This window comes from Cryptomeria japonica, chromosome 2, assembly GCF_030272615.1.
Source record: "Cryptomeria japonica chromosome 2, Sugi_1.0, whole genome shotgun sequence".
Taxonomy (NCBI): Eukaryota; Viridiplantae; Streptophyta; class Pinopsida; order Cupressales; family Cupressaceae; genus Cryptomeria; species Cryptomeria japonica.
Window position 1 is genome coordinate 52,201,823 of NC_081406.1, and position 21,846 is coordinate 52,223,668.

A 21,846-nucleotide genomic window follows, 5' to 3' on the forward strand; every position below is an offset into this window, starting at 1 on the left:
TATATCTACGAAATTGTTTTAGTGGTGATGCAGAGTTTGTTAGTTGGCCTTGTCTGTGATTATTTGTGCATTGGTATGTTGCTTTGGGATAGGAGGATGGATATACAATGACTTGATTGCAAATTTAGAGTTGATATATTGATGGCATTAAGTTGTATCTATGTTGGTATACCTTGTTTTAAGTTATGGTTAACTTGGGTGAATTGCAATTTGTTGTGGTTGTCATTCCAAGTGGTATGAGTAAGGTAGTCACACAAAGCCTTTGTCATCATTTAAATTTGATGCTTATGTTCATGTAGAGATTAGTGCAAGTTTTGGTGACAATTAACATAGTTCACCTTGGTATGTTCATTTTCTTCCATATGTGGCATGTTGGAGGATGTAAGGAGTTTTTCGCTTGATGGTGGTTGTCATGGTTGCTTTTGCAGGTGTCTTGTTGGAGCATGAGAGCGTGGTGAAGATTTAGATGGTACATGGATGGCTAAGGGATGGTTTTCCGTTGTTTGTGATTCTTATGGATGTATTTCCATCGTATAATGTCAAGTAGAGGACTGTTAGGATTAAGGTGTCATCTACATTGTAAATCCTATGGCATGGTTCCAACATCCTTGGAAAGTGTCCTAAGACATTCTATATGTATTGGGAAAATAATGTGCAATATTTAATTCTCACCATTGTTTGTAATACATTCATAAGGGGTGATAAGTTACACTAGCAGAGGTGAAAGTGGTTTGTGAATACAATTATTTAATATTGTTTTCTCCACTTATGGATGTCTACAATAATATATTTAATGACTTAAAAAGGTGGAAAAAGAGTGACCTATGGAATTCTCTAAGTGGGAGCATGGAAGAGGCAACAAGTGTCCCTTGATTTCCAGTCACTTATTACATTTAATGTAATGTTTATATTACAAGTATAGGTGTCCATGTTGGTGGGAAGGTATTGGAAGCTAAATCGATGTCTTCTCGAGTTCCATGAAGGCATTTCAAGGGTTGTAGTCATGAGGAATGAAGGGTATTATCTGGGAACCTTTATTGGTGGTTTTGGAGCTCTTGTCATTCTATACATTCAATGTTTGGGTGTAGACTTTAAGCAAAACAGTTGAATTTAATTTTTTCTGCAGGAATGAAGGTCGGATGGGATGCATAATGAAGTTGTTCACATGTGCACAGGTGCTACTATGATGTAGAAAATAGGAGAATGCAAGTGATTGTATTGAAAGCACATTTATTGTTGTTAATACAAGTTTGTCCTCTCTTAGTGGAGTTTTCTACTGCAAGGGTTGCTCCACATAAATCTTGTGTTGTGTGGATGTTATGTTGTTAATTTATGCCTTATTGTTGTTATCTTATTATAATCATTATTTATTGTTGTTATAAGTTCACATAAGTTAGGTAGATTAAGCATGGTTAACAAGCTAGTTTTTGGCATCATTAAGACGAAGGATCTAATCATGAGTTTTCCACAATTAAGGCAACTCAGTTTTCAAATTTGCATATGAGTTTCAAATTTTCATGTTGCAGCCATCCAAGCCTTGAATCTCATCCTTTGATTCATTTATTGGATAGAAATTTATTTTCACAATTTTTGGTATTGAACCTATTTATTTCCCAACATTATTTACATGAATCAGTGAATTTACAAGTTGATTATCTAGTATATTTGATATGAAAGATTTAATGGCTACAAAATATATCATGATTATGAACAATATAAGTATATTAACACTATTTTGCAACATTTTGTTATGCAGAATTGCAAACCGATTAGCAAAATCTTTATTATTTGTTAGATCGTGAGAAGATACATATCATGTATGCAATAGTCTATATAAGACCTAATATTACCCAAGTAGTAGGACTTCTAAGTAGGTTTATGTTGAACCCTAATAAAAAACATGGAACTTGTATTAAAAAGATTTTTAGATAATTACATGAAACACTAAGCTTTGCATTATCTATCATGGTACTGATTGCATAGGCAAGTTGGTTGATTTATAATGCTTTGTTGATTATGATTGGGTTGGTGATCTAGATTGCAAACTTCCATGAATGGCTATTTCTTTACTTTGTTTGAGAAGCAAATAGTTGGATGAACTAAGGACAACTTATAAATGCATTGCAACTATAGAAACACAATACATGGTTGTGACAAGGGTGTAAAGAAACAATTTGTTTAGAGAGATTGTGTTCAACTATTGACTTTCCATGTGAAAAAATAAGAATTAGATTTGAAAGTTACTCATTTGTTTGGCTAAGAGCCCAATTTATTATGCCCACACAAGGCATATTGATGTTCAGTATCACTTTGTTCAAAAAATAATTGAGGGTGGTAGAGTCGTGTAACAAAAATATGACACCTCAAAAAATGTTACATATTATCTGATTATGTCATGTGAAGAAGTTCAACTGGTGCAAAAAAGCCATGAGCCTTGTATCTTCAAGAAATCGTTTAATATTATCATCAAATTCTAATAGTGAAAGTTCCCTTTTCATCTTGCATGACATTCAAGTTGGGATTAAGTGTCTCAACCTTGCAGACATAATTTTTATGTCTATATATTTGGCATCTTTTGTTATTTCATCTTTATTACATTTTGCCTCCATTTCATAAAGTTTGAATCTCATTTGTAGATGACATGTATTTCAATTGTTCACTTTTTTTTCATAAGAGTGTGTTGGCATCCCACTTTTGTTTTGGGTTTGTTTGGCTATATGTTGGCATCATGAAAGGTGTCTAAGAGTATACCTTTGAATTGGAAAGCCATCAATTGCTAGGATTGAACCTTGACTCGTTAAAGCATATCCAATTTTCACAGAGTTTACATGTGACAAGTTCTTATGATGTGTATGATCATATAAGAAGAAAGTTACATTAAAATCTTGACCAGACTTATGATAGAGTTGACACTTGCCATGAAGCATCTAATGCATTGGAAAATGAGGGCAAATCGGACAACCAAGTTTAGGTAGTCAAACATGCTTAGTGATGAGACTATGACATGTAAGGAATATGTTAATAATAGCAAGATGCGTCTTAGACTAATGAGGGCATTAAGTTTTGAGTCCAACAAAATTATATACCATATGTACTCTGGTCTTGTAAATGGTCTACAAAAGCATCCATTGGTTTCTCTTTGTAATTACTTTATAAATTGAATTTTGGACTAAGAGGTTGGATAAGTTGTTTTTGTAGCTTGTGGTAGTAATGGAGGGCTGCCAAAATTTAGAGGGGTGAAGTGCATTGATGTAATTCTCTATTGAAAGATTAATCTATCTTGGATCTCTTTGGGTGAAGACTTTTTTCCATGAAAATTTCTCCACATATATCTCAAGTTTTCATCTCTTTTGTGGTTATTTCTATTTCCATTTGATTTATCACAATTAGAAAACTTGGATGCATTAAGTTCTTGAGATACTTTCATTATTTAGAAACCCAAGAGATAACACATCAGTTGAGAAACCTAGTGTATTATACACAGCAATTAAATGTGTAATCATTTTAACTAGGAGCTTATACAAATGACAAACCTTGTTCTTCTCTTTCGATTACATATTTCAAATCCAACTATCATATATATATAAACAAACTAAAAACTTACTATAAAATAATAAATCAATGTTAAATATGACTTAATTAATCCAAACTGGGTTGTAGCATAAGTAGTGTCCAACAATTGCATCGTCAAATTCCACTCCAGAAGGCCTAAAAGACGCAAAAGTTAAAAATATTGAATTAAGATCATCAAGGTGTACTAAAATCTAAAATAATACCCGTATGATCAAGCTGACGCTTCTAATTTAAGAGTGGTACTATAAAGCAAAACTTCTGTAAAGCACGCTTCTTGGTGTGATTGGCAAAGCAAAGAAAAATTTGAAAGACGAAAAGTTAAGAATGATATGCCTCTGGAACGTCATTCTATATTGGATGGAGAGAATTTATCACATCCATATTCACAAAGACCATTCATCCAATCTATAGTGTCCTCGATTGTAGAGAAAATAGAGTGGGCTTGAGAATACCCACTAGTTAATCCCTGCTCATGTCATGGCCATGTCTAAGCAAAGGCTGGACCATCATTGGCAACGTGGAATCTATAGCTCAGAGAAACAAGTGAAATTTCGAAGTACCATCCATGGCAAATAATGTTTAGCAAGGATAGACGCATTCGATAACATAGATGTACCACCCATGGCAAATAATGTTTAGCAAGGATAGAGGCATCGATAACATAGATATGAAATGTTTTAACTGACACTGATTGAGGGAAGTGACGTACCCCTTTAACGCGAATTCTAATTACACATTGGCCAAGTGTAAGTTACTACAATGAGGTATGTGTACAAATTTCTAGACCGACAAGAGACAACAAAGATACCTAAGCTCTAGATGTTACATTTTGATGGAGCCTCAACAGGCAACCTAGGTAAAGCAAGATGAAGATGTTTTTTAATAGGGAGCAAGATTCTTTCAAAACGGATATTAAGTACCTCCACTAAAATGTATCATGTAATTAAAAGTTCCCTAATGTTCTACCCTACATCTTTTATTAGAAGTACCTTTGACATGAGCAGGGACTGTACAGTAGTGAGTGGAGCGTAAATGCACTAAGATTGATTTGAGGTCAATGTCAGTGCAGCTTATGGATATTAGGATCAAAAATTGAAATTAGTTGAAATGGAATGTTAGGGAATGACTAGTATACTGAGTTACTGTCCTTACTCAGTATACTAGTCATTCCCTAACATTCCATTTCAACTAATTTCAATTTTTTGATCCTAATATCCATAAGCTGCACTGACATTGGCCTCAAATCAATCTTACTGCATTAACACTCTACTGACTACTGTACAGTCCCTGCTCAGCTCAAAGCCACTTCTAAGAAAAAACTTTTAGGCCAAACCTATGGCTAAGGGGGCCACCACATGTGTGGTTTGAAGATTGTAGCTCAAATAATTTGGTAGAAATTTCATAAAAGTGCCCTCCAAGACAGAAGTGTGCAGCAAGGATAGAGGCATCAATAACAGAGTTGTGGACTGTTGTATCTGAAACCCATTACAGACCATTTAACTGAAAACAGTTCTAATGAGACACTAGATAAACGTCAGCTGTTAACAAGGCATAAGTGACAAATATAAACTACAGAGAAAGAGATGTGTACATCCACCTGCAAATCAAATATTTCATAGACATTTTTTAATAGTTCCTCAACAGGTAACCCGGATAAAAAGGAGGCAAGATGTTCGTAAGGTATCCCCACTAAAACGTATATAAAAAAGTCTTCCTTTTGTTTTACAATTGATTGTGTTATGCTTCCTTTCCTTATTTCTTAAAAAAAAACTAGTACCAATGTCTATACATGTAATCATAATTGTAGATGGAGCAGAAGCTGCAATACCTCAACTTATCATTTGTTTCTCGTGAATCTCTTTTCCCATCCCAAATTTACATTTACTGATCCTGTAATGAATAAGCTACATTAACATTGGTCTGGAATCTATCTAATGCATTCATGCACAACTCTCAGCTTTTCATGTCCCAACCAAAAATCTTATGGAATTATTAATTTATTTCAAGGCACTAAAAGAATTAATGTAGGAAATTAATCTAACATGAAGCAACAAAATAAGTAATCAGTTGCCAGAAATTAAAGAAACAGAAAATTGTGTATGGCCAGTCATCCGCAAATTAGTTTAGCTCCCATCTAATTTTTCTCACACAAAATTGTTTTGGATTTGGCTGTAAAATAGAGGGCCTAAAATCAGCGTGTAACATCAAATACATTTCAGCAAACATATTTTGCATCGAAGCAAGACAGTGAGCTATCATGGAGACACATACTGAAAATTATTGTGTCATTCCATGATTGCATATGCCATTAACTAACACTAGAAAAGAATACAAATGTTGCCTACGACTAGAATTAACAAGATAAACTTGCATCATGATAATAATGCATCTGAATGCAATATCAGAAAACATTAAAACAATGAACAAATATTAATTGAATATCTGCATTTCCTTTCTAAACTTTCGCAACTTAACAACATATTGGATATTGACCCGCGCAAAACTGTGCACATTAGCTGTTGGATTCCTCATTAGGTAAACTCTCATTTTTTTCTCAAGTTTGATCAGCTTCCGTGTGATAAATTTACAAACAGGCTACGACAAAGATCTTAATTAAATCATATGTGCTTGAAGGAATGGAATTGGTTTGGATGCTTACGCTTCTTTTGCTGCATTCGCCAGAAACATGCGACTGCTCCAAATCCACAGCTTGCAATGGCAATTGCAACAGCAGCACCAATAGGTACCGTTACAGCATTACTAGGGGTTATGTCCTCAACAAGAGCTGATTCCAGCTTAATATTTTCAGTTTGATCATTATCTCGTAAAGGAAATTTAATGTTCCGCCCATAAAAATCAAGAAGAAACTGGTATACTGCTGTATTATTCCAATTAACATCAACATGTGTGCTATTATATTTCTTGCTAGAGATCCAACATGATGCACAGAGCTGCTTTGGCGGCCATATCATTTTTGGAAATTTTGGATCACCAGTTTGTAGAGAAGCTTCTTCAACCATTAACCTCTCATTAACCTGAAAAACATAAGTAGGTGCATATTAACCTTAAATCATGCAATCAAGACAGAAATAAAGTACATGGCACACAGGACAGTAAGGTCATGCAATGAATTAACCAAGCTGCCACTTATCAATACTATACATATGCCAAACAATCACCTCATTGTGTGCACGCCAAAGCCAAAGAGAAAACTCATAGCGAGATTTCATAGGTTCTCGAACCCTGATATTTCATTACCATCCAGTACCAGAACAGTTGATATTAGCAATTGTTCTTGATATATGCAGAATAAAGACAACGAAATGATGCAACAGTGATTTCATCAAACCTGGAACACATCTCAAAGAAATGTTGGCGACACTCCTCACAGATGAAAAAATTATGAACAAAGTCACATATCGCAGTAAAAGTAGTCATACTCTCACCATCTTCAATCCTTACTGACAAAGAATGGAAAAGAAGCCAGAGGCCACAACTGCACAGTCCAATAATGTATTATAAGTGTACAACAATAAAACTATTCTTCTACTACCATAGAACCATTACCGCTTTAAAAATTGACCGACTTAAATATGATACAAATTGGATCCTACAAAATAATCATGATTCAGTTAAATGAGGTGATTGAATGTACTTGTTAGTTTGTAACCAAAGAATAGCTGAAGACTCTTCTGGACTTTTCCCACCTTGGGTTTCTCTATGGTAAGCAATCTCTCTTTTCTTGTGTTTTTGTGTTATTTACTTGCTTTATCTCATTCTTAGCAACTACTTTTCCTAGGAGTCAAGACAGTATGTGAAATGATCAGAACCTTAAAACAAACAAACCGTGAATTTTTTTGAAGATTCTGAATCTAAACAAATGTTCCCCTACACTAGTACCAATGCATTTGCCCTGAGTCGGTAAACCAGCATCCTACTTTGGGACCACCACATTCGCTTCTACAAATATATCAATCCTACAACTTCCAAATTCCTCAGTGAGTTTTCTAACATGTACACAAGCTCATTTTACTTCATCAGTTTTTTATTAGATCTAGGGTTGTAATTCCCTGATTTTCTCTCTTCCACTTGCATGCAATTTCCTCCATTAATTTACATTAGGTTTTCATACTATATCACAATTTCTCTATTTTTGTCCTTTGCATACACCTAAACTCAGTGGATCTGGTATCAATGACACAACACATGTCAAATCTGAAGATTTGAGCAAGATTGGGGCAAGACATAGAACTAGCGCCCTACACTAGCAATGACACATAAATTCATAATTTATATCAGAATTCTAAGTGTTTCTCAAAACTGTATAAACTATCCCCACGTTCATTTGTACCCAGTACCTTTCAATTTATATACCTAGGCTTGGTCTGAAGTTGTTTGTTACTTCTTATTTACAAAAATATTTTGCCAAGCCCAACTCCTGTGTCATCAAATTGGATCAGATTTAGGCCCCTTGGCACACATTTAATTTTCTTATACATTATATAATTTATCACACGATTTAAGAAAGAAAAAAAATGTACCTTTTACCTTCTTTCCTCATCTTAAGGCATTTTGCTTTTAGGAATTTGATCTTTATTGGAGGGGATTGTGTAGATCATAAAGACACAAATAGCCCTCCAAAACTATAAATCGGGAATGATTTCCATCCAAAGTGTCAGAGAACACCTCAAAATTATAGCCCACTGAGAAGGGAGATGTTATGCTTTCTTGTGCAAGGGTTGGCTTTGATTCTGCACGCTAAGCTTAGGAACCTTCTCTCTTTGTTCAAATAGGATAAGATTTTCCTCGTAATCATAATGCTAGACTAACATAAATCATTTGTTCCCTGAATTAATATAACATGCACTTCTACAAATAAATTTATGTGACTTACTCTTTAGAAATTGAGATAAGTTAATTTGCCAAATCCCTGAACGTTAGAATTTAGAAAAAAAAAAAAAACCTTTAAAATATCAGGTTCGTTGACATGCTTGACTTGTTTTCTCACTGGAATCAGTTGACTCCGTTGCCCCTTTCTAATACCAAGATATCCCCTTTTACAGCCTCCTTTCGGAAAATATGATATAGTTCTATATGTCTTCCAACAAAAATTTAATTTGTAAACAAATTCCTCCTAGACCCCCTACAAAGGTAAACAATGAGATTTCACCATCAGAAGAGTATTTTGAGACTCACTAAATACCTTAATTAGGTTAGATCCTTCAGCAATTCATCTACTAGATGCGAGATCCCTTCTTAGATTTCTTCCCTTCATGTGCATCTTTTAAGCCTTATAGCTTCTCTGGTCTCTGAATATTTCCATACATGCTCTTCTTAAGATGATGTTTACTTGCTTCACAAATCAATTTTTGTCACTTCTCAATTTGAGATGATTTTATGAATTTCTTATTTCATTGAGATGGCATAGTTGGATAATTAAAGGACCCTTTTTATTCCTTATTACCGCACAAATGTCGTAATGTCCCCTTCATATTTTTTTTATGGTTTTATACCTTTTTATTTTCTTTTAAAACAAGAAACAAAGTGAAAATTTAGAACAATCAACCCTCAAACACTTTGTAAGCCAAATCCGAAACAAATTTTGATAAATTCAATGGCTAATACAAACACAAGATCACTTCAAATGCTCAGATCAGATTCAAACATAAATTTGGAAACCCTCAAAGTCTAATTTTATTGATTTTTGTGATGATTACGAGCTGGAAATTGCTCTAAAACGGAATCAGATCTGAAATTACAATTTTTAACTCGCATTGACCTTATTGGAGTGGCCAATCCAGCTTGGTTAAAGGCTGTACAGACTGGTACAGCAGCTGTACAGCCATGGTAGGACCTTAAGATGACCAAACAAACTATTTTTAACCCTCCTTGCTGCCAATGTAATGCAGATCAGACGCTGGAAACACAAATAAGACCTTAAATGTGCCAAATAAACATGTATGGACTGTTCTCACAGCTGGCGCCTGCCAAATCATCAATAAGTATCTCAAAACATTGTTTGACACCCTTGAAAATTTCTAAATTTTTGTGCAGCTGGGTACCTCCAAATACAGCACCAAAACCCAACCAGCAGCTGGTATGACTATAACTTAGATCCAGCCCTCCAGGATGCCCATGAATTTGCCAAAAATATAAAACTCAATATGAAAATCTCAAATATGCGTCTCCATAGTTACAAAACTCACCAGAGACTTGCAAGCCAGTAAGCCTCATGAGTTACTTGCCATCGAATTTGTTAATAACTCATGGCAAATTCACCTAAAAATCTCACAATTAGCCTGTAAAAGTTGCGGTTTTATGAAGAAAAAAAACTTGTCCAAATTGCTGTAAATTCTTTTTTTTTTTCTATAATTATAAATATTAATTGTTTCAAGAGTTTCTGGCACACAATTGGTGATTTAAGGCATGCTATTTGGGACGCGAATCTACAAGTCTTGGCTTTCATTTCTGCTGTTCCCTTTTTTAAAACATTAAACTAAAATCTGTCAAATATCTAAATTCGCCCTTAAGCGATAAAATTGTGAAAATGGTGTGTGATGAAGGTTTGTGTGGTTTCAAAGATTTTATTTAATTTGGGCTTGGTGGTGTTGGAAATATTGTCATTGATGTCAAGAAGGTAAGAAGACAATGTTAAAGACAAAATCATCATCGGTGCCAAAGCCATTGAGGAAGGAATTGGATTTCAAACAAGATCTATGTCAAAGAAATCGTAAAAGGCCATAGGCCACTAATCGATGGACAGGTTGATAGCATACAAGACCAAACAAAATCATGAAAGGTCATTATACCATAGTAATGCAGTGATACAAGACAGAGATCAAAAAGCAGCAGTTTGTAACTTTGTATATTCTATAAAAGACTGTGATCCATTATAGAACAGCGATAAAGTAGGATTGGAAAAATATTAAAGATGTTGGCCAACTCATCAAGAAAATCTAATAACATAAGCAGGTTATTTCAAAATGGTGAGTTTCCTTTAATAGGAACGGTGACTTCATAACAGCGAAGAATAACATTTTATATGGCAGCGACTATTTTTGTCAAGGCAGTGACTTCACTTGAGCAACAAATCATACAAGACAAAGACGATGACTTATTAAGATGGCTAGCAATAACAAAGACAAGCAATTCACAAAGTAGAGATTACTTATTAATGGACAGTTACAGCCAATTTGACAAATAATGATCATCTCAGAAGCTACAAGTTTGATATGACCAATCTAGTCTGACATTACTCATTCAATCAAATGTGACAAAGGAAAGGTTTATTATTTTGTTATCCAATTCATAGTGAGTAGCAATGGATATGAAAAAGAAGCAGAAAAATTACGACTTGTTTTGTGATGTTATCACTGAATCATTAAAGATATATGCGATTGTAATATACAGTGAATTAGTCTAATAATGACTATATCATTAAGATATAAATTGGCAGTTACCAAAGATTAGAAGAATTACATCAAGCGACTTCATTAATGATAAGTCACTAAAGTTTATTTGAAGTCAGCGATTCAAATTGAATAGACAAGTTAAAAAACAGCCATATTAATTAGGAAGTCAAACTAAGTCAAAAAGGAGACAAGTCAGCAAGGACAATTACCATGTAACTTATGAAAAGAAAAGTTTGTTGTCGACTTTATGCAATAGTCGACTTTATGAGACAGTCGCAGGTTATAGTCAGTTTGTCAGCAAATTAGAAGGGTGATGTATTACACAGCATTTTGTAAGAACAAATAAGTCGGTGACTTTTGATGGCAGTGATTCACAGTCAGCAACTATTGATGGCAGAGATATTCTAAATAAGAAACAAAACATTAATAAAGTTGAAGTAAAAGGGTGTACTTCGAGAGGTGTGATCTCTTAAAGTGTCTAATAATTATTTATGGTGGGCCTTAAGAAGAGGTGTGATTATTAAAAGGCATATTAGATTCATTAAAAGGTTTATTTGTGTTAAGGAAAGAGATAAATATAAAGAAGTGTGATTAGTCTCAAAAGTTGTGTCTATTTGAAAGGCTATCTCTTAGAAAAGAGATACCACCCCTCATGAAGGGGTATATGGAAAGTATATAAGAAGATAGATTTGGAGAATAAAGGTATTGAGTGTGTGGGAGAGTAGATATTCCTCAATGTAATATCATATAAAACGATAGTTTTTGTACAGTCATTAAAACAGAAATATATTTAGGATCGATGAGCAGATATATGAAAAAGACTTTAGCAGATCTATGAATACTTTGTCAAGCAAATTATGAAGGATTCGTGAACAGATTTGATGGTTAAGATTGGAACATACATGTGAAGAGTTATAGGAGACTTGTAGCAGACCAAATAGCAGATTATAAGTACAACAATGATTGATAAAAAAAAAAAAGATTGAAAGAGATTGACAGAAGAATATTATTAGAAGATTATGATCACATTGTGGAAATTTAATGATCAGTTTATAGCAGATTTATTGTCAAATTATAGCAGGTTGAAGAAGGGAACTTGTGAAGAATAGGATCATCCATCATCCTTTAAAAGATGGAGATTTGAATGAGGGATTGGTGCCTCTAGTGAGTTGGTGCTCACGAATTAGAATGAGGGGTTGGTGCCTCTAGTGAGTTGGTGCTCACGAATTAGAATGAGGGGTTGGTGCCTCTAGTGGAAAAGATTCTCACGAATAGAATGAGGGGTTGGTGCCTCTAGTGGGTTGATACCTACAAATTTGTAAAAGAGTTTCTTGTATATAAGGAAGCTATTTTGCCATGATTTTCTCTCGTAAGGGTTTACACATATATATCTTGTGTTCCATTTGTGTTCATAATAGTTAGATCTCATGTGAGTGTTACTATGCAATGAATATGTTTTGAGATAAAGTTATTTGCTTATAATATTAGGCTGAAAGAGTAAAAGTGTGTTATACTGATCCACCCCTCCCCCCCCTCTCAGTATAATCATGTTCTCAAAAGGTGGCAAGGGCTCTACCCCTCAACTCCAATGGGGGCATTGTTCACAGACCCCATGAGGGGTACTGCCCCTCAACCCCATCAAGGTCTCCACTTTCAAACCCATAACAGAACTAGCAATTTAGCTTTCAACATAGAAGTTCATATGTATTCAGAGGTTGAACTTGTTTTTTGGTGGTTGATATGTATTAAACTCAATTTTTCATTTATAAATGATGGAAAACAGCAATATGTTCTACAAATTCAGTATATGTGTTTTTTAAGAATATTTTTAAAAAATTATCTATGTTTCAATGTTTGATAAATTTGCCAAGTTTTTGCCAAGTCCCAAGTTTTTTTAAAAACTTGGGCCTACTAAGTTATTGCCAAGTCCAACTTTTTCAACTATGTCCGTCGATGATGACATAGATTTTTGCTCGCCAAAAACACTGTAGCAACACTATAGCAAAATCTGAATCTACCACAAATCAGCACAATCATGATTCCCAGATGGGATGACCCAAGATTGGAAACAATGATTTTCCTCGTTAATCCCAAATGTGAAATTCAACAGGGTTTTCATCCTCTCAAACCCCAAACAAACCAAAGGTTTTCATCCTTGGATGCCCTAGATTGAACAAATAACTAATTTGAAAAATTGGATGCAAAGAGGATAACTTGATTGATTGATAGACACCTTTTATAGTGCTTAAAAAATGAGCCTTGGAGACTTTCCTTTACTTTATTTAGCATTCAAAAAAACTTTTTTTACTTTTAATATTAGTATTTAAAAAAACTTTTTTTATTATTAAAAGACCATTATTAAGTTGGCTTTTAAATTTGAAATTATTGGACCCACTTAAAATATTATTTATTATTTCCCTCCTTTGTCCTCTTCAGCCTACAGGAAATAAGGATAGACTAAAAGTCTTCTCCTTGGCTCAATTTCAAATAATTATTTATTATTTCCCTCCTTTGTCCTCTTTAGCCTACAGGAAATAAGGATAGACTAAAACTCTTCTCCTTGGCTCAATTTCAAAAAAGAGGACATGAGAAGTGTTCACCTACATCAATAAAAATAGTGTATACATTTTATACTTGCTATTTGAAAGTTCAAATTTTACATCATTGCCCATTTCACGCTACTTATGGAAGGCCAAAATATTAAACTCATCAGATTTCCACAGTCCATGTTGGTTGTGAATGATTTCTGGATTCAACTCACAACAAGGCCAAAATAAATCTGTGAATATCGACTAGAAAATCACTAAAGAAAATAGTTATTGGAGTCTTTTACAGTAAACCTAGTGGGGAATTTCTTTAGGGAACAATATAAGAATTGGTCTCAAGTGTCTGTTAATAAAATAAGGATTGTGAATATTCAATTTTAAAAGCTGATTAAAACTCATTTGTTAATAATACTTGTAAACCTTAAAAAATACTGACCACATATGTCATTTAAATTGTTTTGAACTTTTAACTTCTTAAGTAGTTGGAAAATTCAATAAAGAATTACCTAAGTTATTGGTTCCAGTTCGGATTCAGGTTCGGATTCACAGATTCGGCAAAAAAAAAAAATTCTTGGGTACGGGTACGGGTACGGGTTCATCCGTACATATATAATTATATATATATTTTTTAATTTTTTTTAATATATATATGTTCAAACATCAAAATTATATATGTTCACAGTTCCCAGTCCATCAACAATCTAGCCAAATTTAGACTAGTTGTTTTGAATGAGAGAAACCAGTTTCATAAGGTTGGCCTATCAAATCTATCCAGCACCACACCCAAAGAAAAATCATGACCCTCATACCTGAGGCAAGCACATTCAATAACCCCTTGTTTACACTCAGCTAGGCAACTGAGGACAGTAGAAAATATTTCAGATCAGGGAATCCATACAAGGTATCATCCAGCTCAGCTAAGAGACTGTTCATACATCTCATTACAATTTTTTAGAGTACTGTAAAGGTTTCCATACTTGGTCTAACTTTGGATCTGCAAAGCAACAGATAGTTGTCATTCTGTTATTCCAGAGATAATAATAAAACAGTTAAGTTGTCCTCATTTATTTTTCTATTCCTTTATAATTAATTTAAGTTGCAATCCATCTATGTGAATCCAGGGGGAATAATATCTGTCGGTTGTAGTTTGTTGTGTTGAAAGGTCAGTGAAGTTTGGATAGTGTCACAATAGCCCTAGGACGTTACACCCGGTCCTCCTTGGTTCGACATGGGTCCCACCCGGGTCTTGCTCAAGCGGCTGGGTTGCAAGACCCACAGGGAACCCAGCCGCCTGGACAGGACCCAGGTGGGACCCAGGTCGAACCAGGCTCGAACTAGGACCGGGCATGAACCAGGACCAGGACCTGGGCATTTTAGGGAAGAATCGGTAACTGAGAGAATTACCTTTAACTTTTAACCAAAGATGAAAAACTCTTAATCGGCAATAAATCTTTTGGCCCAAATTTTTTTTTAAATCAGGACGGCAAAAAATCGGCAATAAATCTTTTGGCCCAAAATTTTAAAAAAATCGGGACAGCAAAAAATCAGCAAATTTATCGAACATTTGAAAATATATAATTTCTTAAAATATTCTTAAAAAAACACACATATACACTAAATTTATAGAACATTCAATATAATAACATATTTTTGATTTCCATTAAATATAAATCATAGTTGGAAAATGATTGAAAATTGCTTAATGTTGTTTCTATGGTAGCTCTTTTTTTAACTGCTATTTTTTTGTTTATTTGTAATCAAAAATTATTTAATAAAAAAAATTAAGAAACATCATATAGGCAAATATATATGAATCAATTCATAAAAATAAAAATAGAAACTTTGCAAAACAATCTCTAAATCCAAATAAATGAAGATTGAAAACTCATAAATATCTAAATCCGATGATTCTGTTTGAACTCTTAAGAGTTTTTCATCTTTGCTTGATCGTAAATAATCAAGATAATTTTTTAAATTCCAACCCACAAGGGTGGTAACTTGGTGTAAATGAGTACCATGAAATCTTGTGTTTTTCAGCATTCCCACAATCTATTTTTTATGTTCGTGCGATATTACTTTGGAACCAAAAATGTTCCCAGCTAGGAATTTCTAGAAGACAATACACTAGGATGGGGATTTTTTTCGAAGAGAGGGTGCAATGTCACAAAATAAGCATATGACTTTAATGTGTTCTTTGACTATCAAAAAAAAAATGAGTCTCCTTCTGAATGCTGTCAACCATCAGAGGAGTCACGTGTTTAGGAAAACCGAAAAAATGAAGCAACCGAAATCGTATTTTATTTTTCCTATGCATTCTACTTTTAGGGTCGTCAAAAAAACGATTCGCTTTTTTAAAACGCGATTTTTAAAATTTTATGAGCGATTTTTTCCCTGCGAAAATCACGATTTTTTACCCTAAATCCTTCGCGATTTTTCAGCAGATTAAATCGGTGAGACAAATGGCTCCCGATAAATCGCGATTTGACCGATTTTTTCATCGATGGTTTTAACTAGTGTTTAGATCTCCAATTGGTAAGTATAAGTGTATTAAAGATTTCCCTAGTCCTACCATTAAACACGTCCAATTTTAATATTCCTACTAATGTTTGACAAATTACTAAGTTTGGAGAGGAAATCGATCTGGATCCCAGCTGATTTTGAAGAGCTCAAAATTTCTTCAAAATTGCAAAAAAGACGAATGAATTTCATGAGTTTTACATACCAGAAATTATTCAAGTAAAATTTTATTGAAAAATATAAGCACAAATTTCATGCTTGTCAAAAAAGGATACATTTCTTCGCAATATTTCCAGTGTGGCTATAAGAATATACTCTTCTCCTAAGGTAATGAACACCGAAGTATGATAAGCTATCTTAGATTTATATGTTCAAAGTAGAAGTTCTAAATACTATTAAAAGATAGGCAGCTCTACAAGGTTTGGATGACAATGTCTTACAGCCCTCAAGTGATGAACCCCAACTTTGCATTGTAATCTTAGGTTTTTTCCTTTGTATATTCTGCTAACATTTTTTAATTTTCCTAACCCTGTGAGAATTCGTTAAGTAATGGGCCCTTTCTTGTCAAAGAGAGTAGTTGTTCCTATAGCCTTAGATGAGTTCACAAACACATGATGTTTTTCTGCTCTAAGTTCACACCATCAAACTGCAATTAAAACCTAGTACCTTCCCTGTACATTCAGCACACACACTATAGGCTCAAGTAACACCCACCGGTTCAGCCCTACCCACTTAAGACAAACCATGACATGGCAAATTCGATGCCCAACACAAGCCCACTAAAGTGCAAACACACCAATGTAGAAAAATTTAAAAAGGATGGCCACCAATAGTCTCCATGCATTGAATTCAAGGAAGCCTGCAAGTGTGTCCCCAATGTTTTTTGGGGTGTCCCATTTCTGGAACGTTTCAAGGATGTTGATATGCCTAGAGGACACCCCTGGGCCATCCTCAAATTGGGAAAAAATGCAAGGGCATCCTAGAAACTTGGGGACGTCCAAGTGAAGGGCAGAACACCTGTGACGTCCACCAACCATCTCAGGAACAGTTGGCTATCACCATAAAAAAGTAACAATTCTAAAAAATAGCAAATGTGAGTCATTAATCCCTCCTACAACTCCTTGGCCTTCAAGCCTTTAGCCCAAACTAATAGACCTTCGGCCACGCCCAACGCATACAATTCACTACTGTGGTGTTGTGATGTTTTCACACATCGCCTCATTGCAAATGGGGATCCCCTACTTTTTAGGTCCTCTTGGTCTTTTGGCTTTTGTTTGTTGGGTCTCTTCGTGGCAATTTCATCAGTCTCTTCATTTTGCAAGTGTTTGGGGGTTAGTTTGATCAAGTATGCAACTCATTCAAGTAAAATTGACTAAGTCTAGAGTCTGTTTTGTCTATTTTAGGGTTTCATCCTTCAGACTTGGATTTGAGGCCTTTCCTTTAGGGTTTTGGAAAAAATGAGCACTGCATTGGAATCAGGACCCTCTAAGAAACCTACCAGTGAAATTTGAGCGAATTCTAAGCAACATTCTATTTTTAGAAAGTTCCTATTTTTTAGGGATTTCACTGCCTCCCTAATTGGTCTAATTTTGCCAAAAATTAAGCTTACTATTTTTAGTAAGTGTCATCTTGTCTTGTTTTGCCCTAATCCGAACATTTTGAAGTACTTGCTATTTATAGTAAGTCTATTCCTCGTAGGTTCATCAATAGGCAAGGCTCCCGACACTGATGATTGAGCATTCCTGAACATTTCTAAATCCGAAAAGTCGAAAAGGCAAGCTAATTGATCAAAAAATGGCTAAGTAAGATGCCCATTCCAAAAGTGGAAAGCATTGAAAAATCTCCTAAGTCTGGCATTGAAAAATCTCCTAAGTCTGGCATAGAAAAATCACTTCAATTCCAAAATGGTATCCTGACCCGGAAATGTTGAAAAATGACTGTGTGGATGAGAAACCAAGCAAGAATTCCTAAGACAGAGAAATGCATCCAAATACAAGTGGGTGCCAAAATGAGGCCATGTAAAGTTAGCCCGAGCTACCAAATTTATACTAAGTTTGATTGTGGATAGTCGTTTGGATTGTGCCGTTTTGGGTATTCCAATGCACTTTCTCAATGTAAAAATCCTACAACATCCTCAGAAGATTGCACCGGTTCTTGTGGAGTTGTAGTTGATCTTGGCAAAGCAAAACTTGGTTTATTTGGAATTCGTCCACTAGAGCATCATCTATTGATATCACTAGATCCTTCTAACCTTTTTCCCTTTAATTTCAGTTCATTCCAATTCAGTTTGTTTGAAACAGAAGCATCATAGAATTGCTATAACCAATGATGAAGTTCCAACCACAGCGAAGAAGTGAAAGAATGATTCAAACACGAGTCCCCTTGGATTACCAACATTTCACATCAAACCAACTGAGTCACGTCCATTGCATAACTGGAACCTTGGAGTCAATTGTTTGAACTTACTGCAATCTCAGCATACGATATAACTTTGATCAAGAGAGTAAAGTGACCGTTGGAAAACTTTATTCTGTGTTAGACGCTATCATAAAAAATACGTTAACATGTGGTACTTGTCATAAACTGTTCAATCAATGCTAGAGAAAGAAAAATAACTTCATCTGCCAATAGCCCCCACACCCCAACTTGCCCTAAATTAGGAGGAAATAAAAAGAAACTTTCTTTGTTTTTGTATTTTCATATTGTATTTGAAAGTGAAACTTGCAGTCTTTGGCCATTTTGTTTTAAGTTCTATACTAGTTTTTAATATCACATGCATATAGACAATGAATTATGAAAGCAATTAAGTTTTGACAACTCTCATGTGGACTCTCAATTCAACACAAATGTTATGTATTAAGCAAGGTTACCAGGAGACGTGTCTGCGGACCCCTGGGACGTATCCTCGGGACAAGGATGCGTCTCCGGTTCGCGAGACGTTTTTGAAGATTGTAAGGGTGTGCGGGTACTCAAACTCTAGCATCTCCCAGGAAAAAAATAATCTCCACTAGAATGAAAAACTCAAATCCATGAAAACTATATTATCGGGCAACGATATTCATTCTAGTAGATTTGGTTTTGAATTTGTGAACTCGTGAAAACTAAACATGCAAACGTTTATATAATCTAAATTTATTTAGTGAATGCTTTTATTAGAAAAAAATTATGTTTTTTAATTTTAGGTATCGTATATGTAAGTTTCTTTTTTAATTAATTGTATTTGTACACAATTTTGTTGGATGTTTGGATATTAAAGTTGTTCTCAAAAATATATACGATATTACTAATATTATTTTATTTATAATATGTAAAGATTTTAACATAAAATTGATTATATATATGTAAAATATTACATTTTATTTGTAATATGTAATAATCTAAAGATTCTCGTTTTATGTCATGATATTTTCTAGAAATTATTAAATTATATTGAAAAACAATTGGCGTCTCCAAGTAACCCCATCTACCAGTAACCTTGGTATCAAGATTCTATAATATATATGATGAATTCTTTATCAATATTATCATATGACAATTTGAAATTTTCCTATAAATTTTAGAAAAAATCTATTTCTTATATAGCTGCCCCCTTTGTCATTCCCATCCTGAAAACTTGGGGTAACATAGGTTGAAATTAACAGAGACAACCATCGAAACATAAATTATAGCCTTCAATCTCTTTCACTTCTTGTAAGTAGATCTACCACACTTGCACCTATGCAAGTATTAATGTAAATGGAGTCATGGATGCAAAGGTTGCAATGCAAAATTATTTTCAGTTGAGAAGTTGGCCATCAGTGGCTTACAACAAGTTTTTTGTCTCGGTGCTTAATCCATTTGCTTATAATGCCCAAGGAATTAGCTCTTCATAAAACCAGTATCACAGTTATCATAGGGTCAAATGGCAAGATATGTTTGTCATTCTGCCATATAAAAACTCTTATGTATATTTAACTATGAGGAGCCCATTTGTTGCAGACTATATGCAACACGTGCCTAGTTCTACCGCTTTGATAAACTGGAAAGAGGTGGGAGAATGGAATCAGGAAAACTGGAAGAAATTGGAGGAATTGCTTTGTAGTAAGAAAAAGATTCACTACAATTGTGAAGAGGACAGTTTGATGTGGTGTGCGGCCAAATCAGGAATGTACAAAGTGCAACTGGGTTACGAATTACAAAGACATAGAGAGAAAGACATTGAGTGGCCCGGGGCATTGTGTTGGCATAAAAGTGTTCTACCTAAGGCGGGTGCTTTTTTGTGGATCGTGTTGCATGGACGTATTCTTACAGGGGAGAGACTAAAGTTGATTGGCATCTCGGGACCCAGTGTATGCACGTTATGTAAGGAGGATGGAGAGACGATCGAGCATTTACTTTTTTGGTGCCCTTACGCAAAGCGGTGTTGGGACTGGCTCCTTGATTGTTTGCAGTGTCATCTGGTCAGGAATCAATCGCTAAAAGACTTCCTCTGTTCTTGGCCAAATTCGGCAAAGTCTTCCAAATGGGGTATTCTTTGGGTTGTGAGTCCATCTATGTTGACATGGAATCTTTGGAAGGAGAGAAACCGCCGTATTTTTAATGACGAGGCTTTGGAAGTTGATGTCCTCATTCCAAAGATCAAACATGCCATTGAAGAAGTGGTTAATGTCAAGACCCTTGGTAGAACTTATAAAACATATACAAAATGGGACATGGCGATGGAAAACATTTGGATATTGTCGAAGAACAATGACTACAAATTCTTTGACTCGAAATCCTGTAAAAAAAATATTAAGTGAATTCCTCCTCCCTCTGGGTTTTTGAAAATGAACTTCAATGGGGCTTGCAGAGGGAATCCGGGTGAGTCTGGATATGGGGCAATTATCCGTGATGAGTTTGGCGATATGTTGGGGGCTAAATATGGCCCGATGGGAGTATCGACCAACAACATTGCCGAAGTAACAGCACTCGAGGCAGGCCTTGAATGGTGTGTGGAGAAAGGGGTTCACAAGGTTATGATTGAAGGTGATTCGCAGGTTATCCTCAATGGCATATCCAATCAGCGATTCATGGACTGGAAGCTAGAATGTTGGATCTCTGGGATCCAACACCTTACAGGGCACATCTCTAAATGTACTTTTACACACTCATACCGAGAAGGCAATTCAGCGATAGATTGCCTGGCCAATATGGGAATATGTAGTCCATGCTCCAGACAGTTATCTTCGACGGATGACATTCCGGACGCTCTGCTGCAGATCTTGATCCGGGAGAAATCATCAATCCCTAGGGCAGGGATTGGGTAGACCTAATTCCTTGGCTTTGCGTGTTCAGGAGATAAGTTGAGTTTGAGGGCCTCATCATGTGGTGTGGGTGATGACACGCACATATTATGATGCTCTCCTTTCTTTTCTTAGACAGCAAAGGCAGATTTGCTTGGATTTCTTTCGGGCAGAAACCTCGAAATTGTTTCCCGACCGGCTATTTTAGGAAGTATGGAGGATTCATAGGGCAGTTTTCGGATTAGTAATTTGCAAAGATTGGTTTTGTGTTTGAGGAAGCTTCTTCTCAATTGCCACAAAATCATGGTTCATCACTTTGGGTTGAGTTGTATGTGTCGTGAGGAGTCTTTGGCAAAGCAATGTGACCGCCTATTTGACATTGATGTCGAAGGGTGGGCAGCAATCGTTGCGATTGTTGAGGCGGCGCTCAACGGAGAAAGGCATTGGTGCGATGGATTCATCTACGAGACCATTCTATGCCTGTTAGTGGACACTCTTCCTTCCAAGGAGGCATGCATTGAGAAAATGGATGGGTTT

At 35.2% G+C, this 21,846-nt stretch overlaps 1 protein-coding gene across 4 annotated transcripts in view; it reads right to left on the bottom strand.

Moving 5' to 3' along the window:
* Positions 1 to 3,518: 3,518 nt before the first annotated feature.
* LOC131046192 (sulfhydryl oxidase 1) overlaps positions 3,519 to 21,846 on the bottom strand; it is a 94,450-nt gene continuing 76,122 nt past the window's right edge. For 2 of the 4 annotated variants that reach the window (XM_057979866.2, XM_057979863.2), the window contains 4 exons: positions 6,923 to 7,069; positions 6,753 to 6,816; positions 6,233 to 6,608; positions 5,168 to 5,463 (listed from right to left, as the gene is read on the bottom strand). In XM_057979866.2, coding sequence (XP_057835849.2) covers positions 5,411 to 5,463; positions 6,233 to 6,608; positions 6,753 to 6,816; positions 6,923 to 7,069 — 640 coding nt within the window. In that variant the 3' untranslated portion in view covers positions 5,168 to 5,410. Of the gene's footprint in view, positions 3,709 to 5,167; positions 5,464 to 5,633; positions 6,609 to 6,752; positions 6,817 to 6,922; positions 7,070 to 21,846 lie in introns of those variants that run through there. The other 2 variants (XM_057979864.2, XM_057979865.2) reach the window with 2 other exon arrangements.